At 51.4% G+C, this 15103-nt stretch overlaps 1 protein-coding gene across 2 annotated transcripts in view; it reads right to left on the minus strand.

Moving 5' to 3' along the window:
- Positions 1-1199: 1199 nt before the first annotated feature.
- FAM222B (family with sequence similarity 222 member B) overlaps positions 1200-15103 on the minus strand; it is a 34584-nt gene continuing 20680 nt past the window's right edge. The window contains exons 2-3 of one of the 2 annotated variants that reach the window (XM_056865166.1): positions 5044-5168; positions 1200-2831 (exon numbers count right to left, since the gene is read on the minus strand). In XM_056865166.1, coding sequence (XP_056721144.1) covers positions 1312-2831; positions 5044-5125 — 1602 coding nt within the window. In that variant the 5' untranslated portion in view covers positions 5126-5168 and the 3' untranslated portion in view covers positions 1200-1311. Of the gene's footprint in view, positions 2832-5043; positions 5169-15103 lie in introns of those variants that run through there. The other variant, XM_056865167.1, reaches the window with a different exon arrangement.

A 15103-nucleotide genomic window follows, 5' to 3' on the forward strand; every position in this document is an offset into this window, starting at 1 on the left:
TTAAATTCCAAACTTGACGGTGATCATTATCTGCCTGAGCTCTCTCCCTGCAGCCTTGCTGGGTACTGAGGGCACAAGCCGGCACCGAAAAGACAGGCGATTGGGTGACTGTGTGCGAATTGCTTGCTTCCTTTGCTGTTCCAATGCCTCTTCCCAAAGGGGCCTGTCCCCCTCCCTGCAGACTCTTTCTGGGGGTGGGGACCCAGGGATGCCGGCCAGCTGCAGCAGATGTAGGCAGTGGGGCAGGGGCACAAGTGCCTACTGGAAGAGAGGGGGAAATGCAAAATTTCTACAACAGCTTGCGATGCCATGGCGCAACTGGCTCTACCCCTGCTTGGCCCGTCCGTGCCCCTGATCTGTAAGTAGGGGCTTTCTTCTCTAGGGCAGCCTTCAGGTTCAGGGAACCTGAGTGGGGCCAGGTGGGGTGCCAGAAAGAATGTGTGTGTGTGGGGGGGGAAACAGCTTAGCCCATTTGCCCTCTCAGTCACTTACCCCTGTAGCAGTCAGACGTCCTCTGGGCAGGTGGGGAGGCAGGGGTGTGCGTTCCTGGAACTCAGCGCCAGGCAGTCATGACCATCTGCACCAGTCACATAGAGGCAGCTTGTACAGGAGGGAAGTGGGCAAGTGGAGTAGAAAGTCCACTTCCTGTGCTTCATAAATCTTGGCGGCCCCAGGTCGGTATGGGTGGCGATCGCCAAGACAAAACAGCGACAGTGTAAGCAACGACAAAGGCACCGTGGCGCAACCTTCCGGCTGTGCGGCGGTGCTGAATCCCCGGACCTCCTGTGGAGCCTTTTACAAAGCAGCCGAGGAAGGTAGCGAGAAAGGGGCCACACTGCCGTTTATCGAAGGGGGCTTCGGAGCTGGAAAGCAGCACTTGCCAGCCATGGCAGGCCGGGCAGTTGACTCTTGCCTCTTCCCCCGAAGGAGGGATCGAAGCAAGCAGTTTGGCGGCCTGAGCCCTGCCAAAAACAAAGCTGGCGCCTGCAGTGGTTTCACGGCAACTCTGCCAGGTGAAGAAAGCTGTGCTCGGGAGACAGCCAGGGGGAAGGATGGGGCCAAACCGAGAGGGACACATTCCGGAACCGAGACAAGCGGGCAGCTGGGGGGTAGCAGACAGACCGGAGAAGTTACACACACATGCGCGCGCGCACACACACACACAGAATCTCTCTCTAATCAATCTCCTGTTTGGCAGTTCACAACAATGATCACCTAAGTTTGCAAGTTAAAAAAGACAGCCCTCCCCCCTTATTAATCCAAATTAAGACTAACCCTCGCGCTTGGCCAGTGACGGCGACCTCCGCAGCCTTATCTATAGCCCGGGAGTTGAAGGCTTCGGCTATCTGTGGGCTCGGGGGCTCGGTTCACGGCAGGGCGGGGGGCTTTGCCGAGCACCACCCCGCCCTGCTCCCGAAGGCAGGAGTGCTGGAAGTCCCCGCTTAGGTATTCCATCGTCTGCATCATGGCGCTCTGGCTGGGGGCACCAGCCCCGGCTCTGTAGTGAGGTCCAGCCGCGCACTCCAGGGCGGCAGCCCCCAGAGGCTGCCCCCCACCATGGAAAGGCATGGCCAGGTCCTGGGAGCCTGAGCTGTCGCTGTTGGGGGTGGGCAGGAGGTTATTCCACAAGGGCTGGAAGTAATGCCCATTGGCATAGGGCATGGGGCCGGGCAGGCCGTTGACGGGAGGTGAGGGGGTCGGCTTCTCCAGGGGGGGCTTGACATTGAAAGGCTGGCCCATGCACAGTTCCAGGGCATAGCCCGGCACTTTGCCGGGGAAACCTTGCCCGCCTAGCTCCCGGGCGGGGGGCTTGCCCATCAGCCCGGAGGGGCCGACCGCCTCCCCGCACATCTGCTGCAGGTGAGCCAGCTGGTGCTGGTTCCACGCCGCCGCCTGCTTCATTTCGCTTTGGTATGCAGAGGAGCCCCTGCTCATGCTCCCCAGGGGGGCACCCATGGCGGCAGCGGGGGGCATGGTGGCGGCGTGGGAGGGGTGCTCGCCAGGGTTCACCACGCAGGAAGGCAGGGGCGTGGGGACGTTGTGAGCGGACACTCGGGTGCTCGCGCTGATCAGGAGGTTGCGGCTGATGGGGCTGGGGTTGGCGATCTGTCCCTCGCACACTGAGGTAGCGCTGATGCCCGCTCGTGCCTGGCAGAACTGGTTGATCTGGTGCACGATGCTGCTCAAGTCCGGGGGCTGGCTGTGCTGCAGGGTGGCAGCCATGGAGAGGGGGATGGTTGAGGTAGACACAGTCACATTCGGGGGGGCGTCAGCGTCTGGGACCTTCCTGCCCCCGTGCAAGCCCGCCGGCGGGGGCTGTTGCTGCAGCAAGTGGTTGGCGGGGTGCTGCTGCTGCTGCTGCTGCAGGGCCGGGTGGGCCAGAGGCTGCGGGTGCTGGATGGCTGGAGGGATCCCCTGAGGGTGCTGAGCCATGCTCTGGGCGTGCTGCAGAGCCTGCTGGCGTGCTAACACCTGCGGGTGGCTTAAAGTGCTTGGTGCCGCGTAGGGGGCAGAAGGGGGGTTCATCATGGCTTCCGGCCGCAGGCGCACGCGAGTCCCGTCAAAGTCCTTGACGACGCCTTTTGCCGGGGCCCTGACTATGGCCAGGAGGCCGGTTTTCACAGCAGCCTGAGAGGTTGGGTAAGGACTGTACCTCTGCCCTGAAGTGTCCAGTCCGTTCACAGTACGACGAACGTGTTTCCGCTGGGGGACCTTGACGCTGTTGGGGAAAATTTTGATAGTCAGAGGGTGATTGGCCACCTTCTTAGCATACGCGTCCAACTCTGCTGGAGTAGGGTGCTGTGCGGCTCTCATTTTCTGTGTAGTGTCCCCTGGTGGGGGAGAGGAAGGAGGGGGGGAACAGAGTTAGAGAGAGAACCTGTCAAGGGCTGGCTCAACAGACAACCAGCGCTCTGCTTTCGGAAGAAAGAAGAAGAAGAAGAGTTGGGTTTTATGTGCCGACTTTCTCTACCACTTAAGGGAGAATTACAATCTCCTTCCCTTCCCCACAACAGACACCCCGTGAGGTAGATGGGGCTGAGAGTGCGTGACTAGCCCAAGGTCGCCCAGCTGGCTTCATGTGTTGGAGTGGGGAAACAAATCCAGTTCACCAGATTAGCCTCCACCGCTCATGTTGAGGAGTGGGGATTCAAACTCGGTTCTCCAGATTAGAATCCACTGCTCTAAACCACTGCTCTTAACCACTACACCACGGTGGCTCTTATATGACGACTTTCTCTACCACTTAAGGGAGAATCAAACCGGCTTACAATCACCTTCCCTTCCCCACAACAGACACCCTGTGAGGTAGGTGGGGCTGAGAGAGCTCTAAGACAGGTGTGACTAGCCCAAGGTCACCCAGCTAACTTCATGTGTAGGAGTGGGGAAACCAACCCGGTTCACCAGATTAGCTTCTGCCGCTCATTGTGGAGGAGTGGGGAATCAAACCCGGTTCTCCTGATCAGAGTCCACTGCTCCAAACCACCGCTCTTAACCACTACACCACGCTGGCTCAAGAACTGCCCTGCTGGATTAGACCCGGGGGATCTCATCGGGCCCAGGATCCCATTTCTAGCAGCAGCAGCCATCCCGGTGGCCTCCTGGACACTGACAGACAGGGATGAAGTCAACCTCACCTTGCCTACTGCTCATCCCCAGGCAACTGGCAGCCAAAGGGAAACCAGCACCGTAAGAGGGAAGTTCCACTCACTTGTCATACTTGTTGATACTCAAACCCTTCATTCACTTGCCAGTTTTTTTCTTTCTTTTTTTAAAGCCATCTAATCTAGTGGCCACCAAAAAGAGAAAGTTTTTATGACTCTGTAATGTTTTATTCTGTGAGCTGCCTTGGCTAGGTCTCTGGAGAAACATCTCAGACATTTTCCCAAAGAAACCTGAAATGTGTTATGTGGTCGGAACCATCTGACCTCGTTAAGTCAGCAGCACCTAACTTGAGGGATGATGTGGGACCAACAGAGTTGCATATCCATGACAGTCCACTGGTGCTTTATTGAGCAACCCCGAACCACTGAATGGTTCCGGGATGGTAGCACTGAGCCTACTCTTCTTCCCTTCCCTCTTCAGCTGGGTGAGGAGCGGTGGGCGGTGCCCTTCCCAAGGTGGGCCTGAGTGAGGAGAGAGGAAGCAGCCCTCCCAAGCACGCAACCACTCTCTGCCTCTTTGCTGCGAGCCCCATCTCCAACAGTGCCCTGATGAAGAAGAAGTTGAAGTTGGTTTTTATATGCTGACTTTCTCTACCACTTAAGGAAGAATCAAACCGGCTTACAATCGCCTTCCCTTCCCCTCCCCGCAAAAGACACCCTGTGAGGTAGGTGGGGCTGAGAGAGTGTGGTTAGCCCAAGGTCACCCAGCTGGCTTCATAGGTAGGAGTGGGGAAACAAACCCAGTTCACCAGATTAGCCTCCGCTGCTCATGTGGAGGAGCGGGGAATCAAACCCGGTTCTCCAGATCAGACTGCACCGCTCTAAACCACCACACTTAACCACTACCCTACGCTGGCTTTTATATGCTGACTTTCTCTACCGCTTGAAGAATCAAACCATCTTACAATCATTTTCCCTTCCCCTCCCCACATCAGACACCCTGTGAGGCAGGTGGGGCTGAGAGTGTGTGTCTAGCCCAAGGTCACCCAGCGGGCTTCATGCATTAAGAGTAGGGAAACAAATCTAGTTCACCAGATTAGCGTCCGCCGCTCATGTGAAGGAATGGGGAATCAAACCCGGTTCTCCAGATCAGAGTCCACAGATCCTAACCACCTCTCTTAACCACTACACCACGCTGGCTCTCAAACCAAAGGGGGTGGAGAGCAGAGCTAGCAAGTGCACCACCCTCTCCACCCATATACAGCCTGCGGCACTGGTCAAGGGCCTCGAGGGGGGAGGAAGAAGCATCCCCGGAGCACAGACATCCCTCATGGGCAGCAGCTTCATCTATGCAGGGGGCGGGGGTGTACTGCCAACAATTCTGGGACCCCATCCTTGAATTTTGCCCAGACAGCCCCTGGCCAAGGGCAGAGCGACTCACATTTCTGAAGTCCAGCATTCATCTGCGGGAGAGAAAGCAGCTGGAAGGAGAGATCCCCTGGTCCCGAAAGACAGGCCAGCATGACAGGCAGCCGTCAGCAGTTGAGGTCTTCAGACCTCTGCACGCTGCAATGAGAGAGGAACCTGGTCACCGGGACTGCCCACCAGCTAATGGGATTTCGAATGGCGTAAACCTCTTGAAAGACTTCATAAAACCATCTGTTTTTCAACTATTGTCCATTACTTTTCCAGGAAACATGCATATACTACCAGCCACCCCCACCCCCCAAATTCAGATACTGGAGGGAGCGCGATTAACCATTTAAATAATCAAATTCAACACTAGCTCTCCTCCCCCCCCCCCATTCCATATTACTGTAAGGCCATTTATGCATGGGAGGTTTTGCCTTGGATTTGCCGCTCTCTAGATGCACATTTCGTCCATCTGAATTCTCAAACTCTGCATGGGAGCGTATTGTTGAGTTTTGAAAATTTAGATGGGGAAAATGGGCATCTAAAGAGTGGCAAATCCAAGCCTAACATACCAGATTCATTTTTCAGAGTGTGCTTTTCAACCGCCACCCTGCTAATTAGTCAACTAAAACTTGAGCACAACCAACTAAATTGACTCACTGCATCATTTAAGAAGGGAGCACTGAAAAGTTCAGTTAGCACACAATTTACCCAGGTGCTCAACAGAGGTGTTTTTTGAGATACTAAAGATGGCAATCCATCATCTAACATCCCATTCCAAAGCTAGTGGCTATAAGAGGAAGAATCAAGGGCAACTATGTCAACCAAATGAAGTCAATGGAACATGCATGGTCACAGCATCCTGCATCTTTGTGACAAATGCTCATGTTAACACATGAGCCCTGTCTCCACAAATGCACATGGTGCACACGGTGATGGAAGGGCAGTCATCTGCCACAGCTGAGCCCTGAACCCAACTGGAAGGAAGCTTTTCAGGTGCCTGCCCGCCCACTGCCCAAGCTGCAATGGGCAAGACCCCAGAGCAAGACCTGGGCTGCGTATGGGCCCCAATTCCATAGGCACACAGACAAAGCACAGAACAAGGCATAGAGGTTTATATGACCTTAGGCAGATCATGAGAGGGAGGCAATCTTGGGCATCTTCTGGGTATCACCGGGGGGCGGGGGGGGGGAGGTAGTTGTGAATTTCCTGCATTGTGCAGGGAGTTGGACTAGATGACCCTGGTGGTCCCTTCCAACTCTGCAATTCTATGATTCTAATCTATGATTTTGTTTCCTCAGAATCTCAGCATTTGTGGTTAAAACACACACACACACGCAAGTTCATGGCCCCAATGGCTAAGAAGAAAATGCACAAGAAGCAGGAAGAGTAGAAATGGAAATGCATGAGGGGAGGGGGAACTGCTTTCCTCAGGTCCTCTTTGGGGAAATTGGGAATTTGGGGAAGCACTGAACTATGAAATATTTCTTCTTCTGGAATGAGTAACATGTTTTTTTTAAGAGAAGGTTTTGCTCACTGAGAACGTGGAGCATGAAGACTGTTTCGTACGAATCTACAGAACAAAAAAACAATTTTGCAAAACGTCCAGGGGAGGGAAATCCCAACCCCCCCATGCTGCCCCCACTATCTTCATTCTCTGCTCCCTGCTGCTGCCTCATTCTTCTCTGTCCCGGATCACCCCTTTTTTCCCCCTTACCCTCACCCTGAGTGCTACTTCCATCCCTTCTCCCCCCTCCATTGCCAATTTATTTATTTACTTCATTTATAGCCCATCTTTATCACTAACATTCAAGCCGGATTACAACCAGTATGGTGTAGTGGTTAAGAGCGGTGGACTCTGATCTGGAGAACCGGGTTTGATTCCCCTCTCCTCCACATGAGAGGCGGAGGATAATCTGGAGAACCAGGTTGGTTTCCCCACTCCTACACATGAAGCCAGCTGGGGGACCTTGGGCTAGTCACAGTTCTCTTAGAGCTCTCTCAGCCCCACCCACCTCACAGGCTGTCTGTTGTGGGGAGGGGAAAAGAAGGTGATTGTAAGCAGGTTTGATTCTTCCTTAAGTGGTAGAGAAAGTCGTCATATAAAAACCAACTCTTCTTCTTTAAAAAAAAAAGTATAAAGTACCGTCAAGTTGAAGACGACTTATGGCAACCCAGTAGGTTTTTCAAGGCAAGAGACAGACAATTGTGGTTTGCCATTGCCTTCCTCTGCAGAGTGACCCTGGGATTCCTTCGTGGTCTCCCATCCAAGTACCAGCCAGGGCCGATCCTGCTTAGCTTCTAGGATCTGACGAGATAGGCTAGCCTGGCCCATCTGGGTCAGTGCTGGCAACCAACATACAGCCAACAAAATCAGAAAAACGCTGGATAAGAAAAGTATCATACAGACAGTATAGCAGGAATTACAACTTTGGGGGACCAATGCAATGAAACATTACATAAAATAAAGGGTACAGAATGGATTGCAAAATTAGAACAATGCTGGGGGGAAAATAACGAAGACCACAGACATTAACTACAACCGTACGGACTTTTATAAGAAGGCCCCCCCCCCAACGGTTCAACTTCACACATTGCGACAGGAGAGAAGGGGTCTTCCAGACCTCATCAGGCAAGCCACACACACCCCATGGTGGGAGCCACAACAGAGAAGGCAACTGCTGATCTTATCCTTTGCAGGGTGGCAACTTCAGAAGGCTTTACTCAGATGCTGCAGTAGAGCATATCTGGAAAGGCGGTTCTGCCACTATGAGGGTCCCAGGCCATCGAGGGCTTTGTTAGTAATAACCAGCTCCTTGAACTGAACCTGGGAACTAACTGGTAACCAATGTAGTAACTACAGAATAGGTATAATATTATGCATACGATTCCTAGCTCCCTACAGTAATTGAGTGGCGGTGTTCTGTACCGGGTGAAGCCCGAGTTATCTTCAAGGGCAGACCCATGTCGATTGCAATACAACAGTTTATCCTCAAGGTTACTGTGGCACGAATTAATGGGGGCAAATTGGCTGAGTCAAGGTAAGGGGCTCTCCTCTGGGCTAAACAAACATGGAAAAAGCTTTTTTTTCCATCTTAAGTAATGTGCTTCGTCAACAACGGTGTGGCCAGTATAACCCCCATGCTCTTAACTGTGTCAGTGAGGGTCGGCTGAAGCCCAGGAGAATGTGGGAAGCACCATATCCTCCAAGACCTTCCTGACTAGCATCACCTCCTGCTTGCCAGGATTCAGTTCCAGCTTGTTCACCTTTTAGCCATTTAACCGCAGCAAGTCACTGGCTCAGGACAGCTACAGCCACGCCAGGTGGTCTAGCTGAAGAAATATTTTCAGTCAATCAAACCTTTACTGGCATACACAATACCTTCAGATAACATAATCATACAGTTTTACTCAACAGAGCTCGCCTGTTCCCGTTTACAGTATCTGTCGCGGATCCACATTGCATATTGCAAAAACTTGGCTACATGGTCACTTGTGGCCACATCCTGAGTAGACATAAGGCTACCTTGCGCTCAACTGGGTGCCATTCCCTACCAGTGAACAACGGGGTTGATAAACTTAAGGCGGATTCTCTGATAAAGAGGGCAGCACAAAAGAACGTGTGCAGCTGATTCTATGTGGTTCATTCCACAGGGGCATAACCTTGCAGAGAGTGGTATTGATTGAAATCTCCCCTGTAATATTGATGAGGGTAGCACACTGAATCTTGCTAACATACAGGCCCTCCTTTGTTTGGGGTCCGTTAAATGAGAAAAATAGGTTGCCACTGAACGTTCACATTTTGCCACCCCCAAATTCACACAAAGCCCCATTCCTGACTTTGCTGTTGAGTCCTTGGAAGGCTGAAGAAATATAAGGCTGTTTGTTGCTGGCATATGGATGACTCCCAACTTCAGAACCACCAGTCAGTTCTCCCAAGGGTTTTATGTAAAGCTTGGAGCTCGGTGGCTTATTCGCGCCCCCCCCCCCCCCAATCCTGCACCTTTCTGCCAGCTGTGGATTTGCAGCCTGGTCGGTGTAACTTACCCACACACAGAGATCAGTCACAATGACTGAAATACTGGGCTGAATTGGTGGGCAGAGGGCATCTCTCCGTACGGCTCAGCTGTTTGCAACTCCCCATTTCTCTAGCATTGGTATACTGCAATGTTACGGTTAAAAACAAGCTGAGGCTTGATAAGAAAGCACTGTGTATGTTTCCCCATATCTGCGTGAGACCTGCCCATTTTTCAGACGAGGAATCTACCGCACCTGTGCCTCCAAAATGCTCTCAAAATCTTCAGTGACTACATGAGGGAAGAATCTGCCGTGAAACCGACTCTGACCAGCAGGAAAAAAGAATGGGGGGGGGGGGGGGAGAACAGTCCCCACTGGAGTTGAGAGCTGGCCAGATCCTTCTTTGGACTCCAGGAAAATGAACTCTCCCGTTTTAAATGCCAAAGATTAATTAGCAGCAGGCTACTAAGGTCTGGTTGGTCCAGAAAGCAGCAGCTCCCAGGCTCCCCAAACCCCACCAGCTGGTCTGACATTTCCAGCAAGTGGCGCTCGTGAAAGCAGGCACGTTCTTTCACTCACTCAGCACATCTCTACAGGGCCGCCGCCACAGCTTTATCGAGTGCGGTGCAGAAGAAACTCACTCCAACTCGCTGTGATAAGCCAGCCCTAGCAATCAGCCCCCAACAACCTCCCCAGTAAAACCCTACACTAGATTGCTGGCCCACCCCTATCGATATGAAAGTCATCTGGGCCACTTTGAGGGATCGATATGAAAGAAGAAGAGTTGGTTTTTATATGCCGACTTTCTCTACCACTTAAGGGAGACTCAAAACCGGCTTACAATCATCTTCCCTTCCCCTCCCCACAACAGACATCATATGAGGTAGGTGGGGCTGAGAGCTCTAACAGAGTTGTAACTTGCGCAAGGTCACCCAGCTGGCTTCGTGTGTAGGAGTGGGGAAACAAATCTAGTTCACCAGATTAGCCTCCGCCGCTCATGTGGAGGAGTGGGGAATCAAACCTGGCTCTCCAGATCAGAGTCCACCGCTCCAAACCTGAGCTCTTAACTACTACACCACGCTACACACCTGGGACACTTTGAGGGCCGAAAGGAAAGCATTCCCGCCCCCACTACTTAACAAAAGCTTCCACCCCTGATTTCCTGATGGCCCTTAGCCCCAAACTACACAGTTCCTCGACTGCCCAGCTGCCCGGCAGCATGCCAGCCAGCTTCCATGCCCAGCGGCACACTGGCATGCATGGAAAGGGGTGGGGCACAAAAGGGCAATTGCATCTTATATACTGTCAATCCACTTGCTCCAGGGTTTCCCAGATCCAGCAGGCTAGCCCACCCTCCAGCAGAATCTCTTTGACGGCAGCCTTGCAGAAGCAGCCCTGTGGCTTTAAAACCCATCAAGTACCACGCTTCAAGCACTGGCGAAACCACAGCTGCGAAGTGCAGGAATGACTCACACCCCATTACGACACCTCTTGACAACAAAAGTTAATCAGATATAATTGATCTGATGCAAGTGATGCCACAGCTGGCAGAGTGCCAGCAGTCCAGCGCACAGGGCCCTCTGAAAGTGAGCACAGGCAAGTTTGTCAAATCTGAGCAAGACAGCTTATTTTTCCCATATACACGCTAATTGTTTTTCTCCCCTGCAGCACCACTACACCATTTTACAGAGAAGTATAAGCAAGAGATGGATCCCTGCTGTGTAGAGCATACCGTCGACATTCAAGGTAGGGGAGATGGGAGATAACACAACTGTAATTGCATGGATGGCCCAGGCTAGCCTGATCTCGTCAGATCTCCGAAGCTAAGCAGGGTCAGCCCTGGTTAGTATTTGGATGGGAGACCATCAAGGAAGACCAGGGTTGCTGTGCAGAGGAAGGCACTGGCAAACCACCTCTGTTAAGTCTCTTGCCATGAAAACCCCCAAAGGGGTTGCCATAAGTTGGCTGCGACTTGATGGCATTTCACACACACAATTGCCTGGAATTGAGCGAGAATGAAAATGCAAAGCCAAAGACATCCTCAGAACCCACCTGTCCTGTGAAGGGTTGAGAAGGGGGGTGGAGGAGAGGCACAGGTGCTTTGGGAGGGGGCTTCAGGGTGTAGTCTTAAGACCTGTGAGTGCCTGAGGATGCTACAGCTGGATAAACAAAGATCACAGGCAGGAAGTACTACTGGGAAGGGGGGGATCTTAAGGACAATGAGTGGGGGGGAAAAGAAGGAAGAAGAAGAAGAGGTTAAGGCAGAATCAAACTGGCTTACAATCACCTTCTCTTCCCCTCCCCACAACAGACACCCTGTGAGGTAGGTGAGGCTGAGAGAGCGCTAAGAGAGCTATGACTAGCCCAAGGTCAACAGCTGGCTTCCTATGGAGGAGTGGGGAAACAAATCCAGTTCACCAGATTAGCCTCCACCGCTCATGTGGAGGAGTGGGGGAATCAAACTCGGTTCTCCAGATCAAACTTCACCGCTCCAAACCACAGCTCTTAACCACTACACCACACCTGCTCTCTTCCACGCTGGAAGTCAGGGAAGGGATCCAAGGAGGTATATCAGTGCAACCAGGGTGTTCCTCAGGAAGCCTACCAAACCCACACCACTTTCTGCATCACTTGCAGCGGGGCTGCCACATGTCCTTAAGGTATTGCTCGCCGAACTCGGAACGGAGCGCCACCACAAGTGCTCAGGACAGGTGAAAGCAGGGCAGAAGGGCAGCACATTTTAATATAGTGCTGTCCTCACTCACCAGGCTCATCACTGCCCCATGAACACACATGAAGCTGCATTAACACTGAATCAGACCATCAGTCCATCAACGTCAGTATCGCCTACTCAGACTGGCAGCGACTCTCCAGAGTCTCAGGAATCATCATGAGTCTTCCGCCTCACCTATCACCTGGTCCTTCTAGCTGGAGATGCTGGGGATTGAACCTGGGACCTTTTGCATGGCAAGCGGATGCTCTACCACTGAGCCACAGCCCCGCCTCATGAGAATGGAGGCTGCAGCCTACAAGATGTACAGTCAGCCTGCCTACCTACAACCGAAGGGGCAAATAAGACAGGAGTATGCTCCTTCACAGTGTACAATTTGCTTGCGGAACTCACTACCACAGTTTGTAGTGATGGCCCCTAACCTGGATTGCTTTAAAAAGGGGATCAGATAAATTCATGACGGAGAGGTCAATGGCTATTAGCCAGGAAGGCTGCCTCTAAATGTTGGAGATCCCGTGTATCTCTGAGGGACGGTTATGGTGGCGATCTTTGTCCTTTAGGTCCCTGCGGTTGGCCCAGTTGGGAAACAGGATGCTGGACACGGTTGAGAGCCACCAGGGCTCTCCTGACATTCTGCGCACTGGGCTCATCCCGCCTTTGTGCCAGGTACCTCTCCCGTGGTGAGCTCTCAAAGAGCCTCCGGGATTCCCCCAGAACTGAGTTTGAAAGGCACTGTAAAAGACACCCAAACCCTAAAATCGCTTTACTCAGCTCTGGTTAGACCTCACCTAGAGTATTGTGTTCAGTTTTGGGCACCACAATTTAAGAACGATGTAGACAAGCTGGAACGTGTCCAGAGGAAGGCAACAAAGATGGTGAGGGGTCTGGAGACCAAGTCCTATGAGGAAAGGTTGAAGGAGCTGGGTATGTTTAGCCAGAAGTGAAGAAGACTGAGAGGGGATATGATAACCGTCTTCAAGTACTTGAAGGGCTGTCATATAGAGGATGGTGCCGAGTTGTTTTCTGTTGCCCCAGAAGGTCGGACCAGAACCAATGGGTTGAAATTAATCAAAATTAAATCAAAAGAGTTTCAGTCTAGACATTAGGAAGAATTTTCTAACCGTTAAAGCGGTTCCTCAGTGGAACAGACTTCCTCGGGAGGTGGTAAGCTCTCCTTCCCTGGAGGGTTTTTAAAAAAAATAATTTTACTCATTTTTAAAAGGGGTACAGGAAAGGAGAGAAAAAAAGGGAAGGGGCAGATAGGGAAAAGTTGTACAATTTGTTTTGTGTAAGCAGAGGCTAGATGGCCATCTGTCAGCAATGCTGATTCTATGGCCTTAGGCAGTTCATGAGAGGGAGGGCATCTTTGCCATCTTCTGGGCATGGAGTAGGGGTCCCTGGGGGTGTGCAGGGGAGGTAGTTGTGAATTTCCTGCATTGTGAAGGGGGCTGGACTAGATGACCCTGGTGGTCCCTTCCAACTCTGATTGTGATTCTAAGGGACAGGTCATAATCCAGTCAACAGCCATCTTGGCATGGAAAGGTCCAAGCGTGCTTATGGTGGGGAGAAAGCTAAAAATAAGGTTACCTGCACAGGAAGAATTCTGGATTGTTTCCCCTCCCCCGAATGACATTCTCTGATCTCCACGGAGCGCAAGCAACAAAACCAGCAAGCTTCTCTTGCTAAATCTATCCAGGTGGCTCGGACGGGGAAGTTTCTGGCCTCGTTCCCGTAGGCTGGCCTGCCTGCATTTTTGCTAATTAATGGACCAGAAAATGGTCTTTGATTTTTTTTAAATTAACAACACCCTGCCCTTTCCACAGCCTTTCAGACAAACATTTCAAAGCACTTTTGCAACCAGCGAGAACTCAAAAGCTGCTCCAAAAAGGGCAGGGGGGAGGGGAAGAGAAGTCGCACCAATTCCCTAAGTGCACGAAGGGGAAAGAATAGAACCGGAGCAGGACCGTTAATGCACTGGGACAGGAGGGGGCCCTCCAAACCTCAGCAGGGCCACCTGCCCGGTCCTCAGCCTTGAACACAAGACTGTGGGCTTCTTTGCCCATCAGCTGGCAAAACAGATTTTGCAACATGGACTATGTCCATATAAAGTCTGGCTCGTTTCACCCGGTTTGGCTTGTTTCTCCTAGCTGGCAAGGGAGAGGGACGAGAAGCAAGCTAGGTGGAACCATGACCACCCCCGTTATCAAAATGAACATAAAGAAGGATCTGTGCTGAGTATAACCAAGGTAATACAAACATCAGCAACACCAGATGAATACAAACACACTGGAAAACATCCAGGCAATGGCTACTAATAATAATGATTTTACTAGTAACTCATAACGTATGCTCAGACACACATAAAAATACCTTGTGGAGTGACAAATGCAGGTCAATAGGGTATTCCAAGTAAACCATATGTACTAATATCCTATAATATTAGCACATATGGTTTACTTGGAATGCTAGTACTTATGGTTTACTTCTAGAATATTACATATGGTTTACTTGGAATACTAGTACATATGGTTTACTTCTAGAATATTAGTACATATGGCTTACTTGGAATAACCTACTGACCTGCATTTGTCACTCCACAAGGTATTTTTATGTGTGTCTGAGCATACGTTATGAGTCACTAGTAGAATCATTATTAGTAGTAGCCATTGCCTGGATGTTTTCCAGTGTGTTTGTATTCATCTAGCCATTTATGCCGATGTTTGTATCACCTCCGTTATCAGCCCCATGTACTTATCATAAGTAGGCCCATCAGAGTTACAACCCCACAAGTACTTTTGCTGGCCTGCCTGTTGACACAACACTGCAGACAACCACTTGTTGCACAGCAGTGGCCTGAAAGAGAACCGTCCCCCCAGTTTGCAAATGTTTCCGTCCCTGGCTCGCTCGGTGGAAACTCTTATGTGCCACAAGCTGAATAGGAGAGGAGCGCTTTACAAGTTTGTATAAAAGGGTCAGAAGTGCACGGGTGAGTAACGCTGAAGTCAGAGTGTGCACGGGGGAATCTGGGTTTTGCCCCAACCTGCTCACGGGCAGCAGTCGCCCACCTCACTGTGCAAGTGAGCAAGGTTTGCAGGAAAGCAATCCATGAGCCTCTTGCTAGGTCTCAACTCAGACACCTGTTTACCTGCTTCCCATAAGCAGTCCCAAAGAAAACGGGGAGGGGGGGGTCAGATGCCTGCAGACACTACAAAGCCAACATATGCAAAATGCTCTTGAAACTGTGGAGAAAAATGTGCTTTTAAATACTGGCGTTCTCCAACCTTTTTTATTTATACATTAGGTATCTTCTTCCATGTGCATGAGAACATAAGAAAGCTGA

This window comes from Euleptes europaea, chromosome 19, assembly GCF_029931775.1.
Source record: "Euleptes europaea isolate rEulEur1 chromosome 19, rEulEur1.hap1, whole genome shotgun sequence".
Lineage (NCBI taxonomy): Eukaryota > Metazoa > Chordata > Lepidosauria > Squamata > Sphaerodactylidae > Euleptes > Euleptes europaea.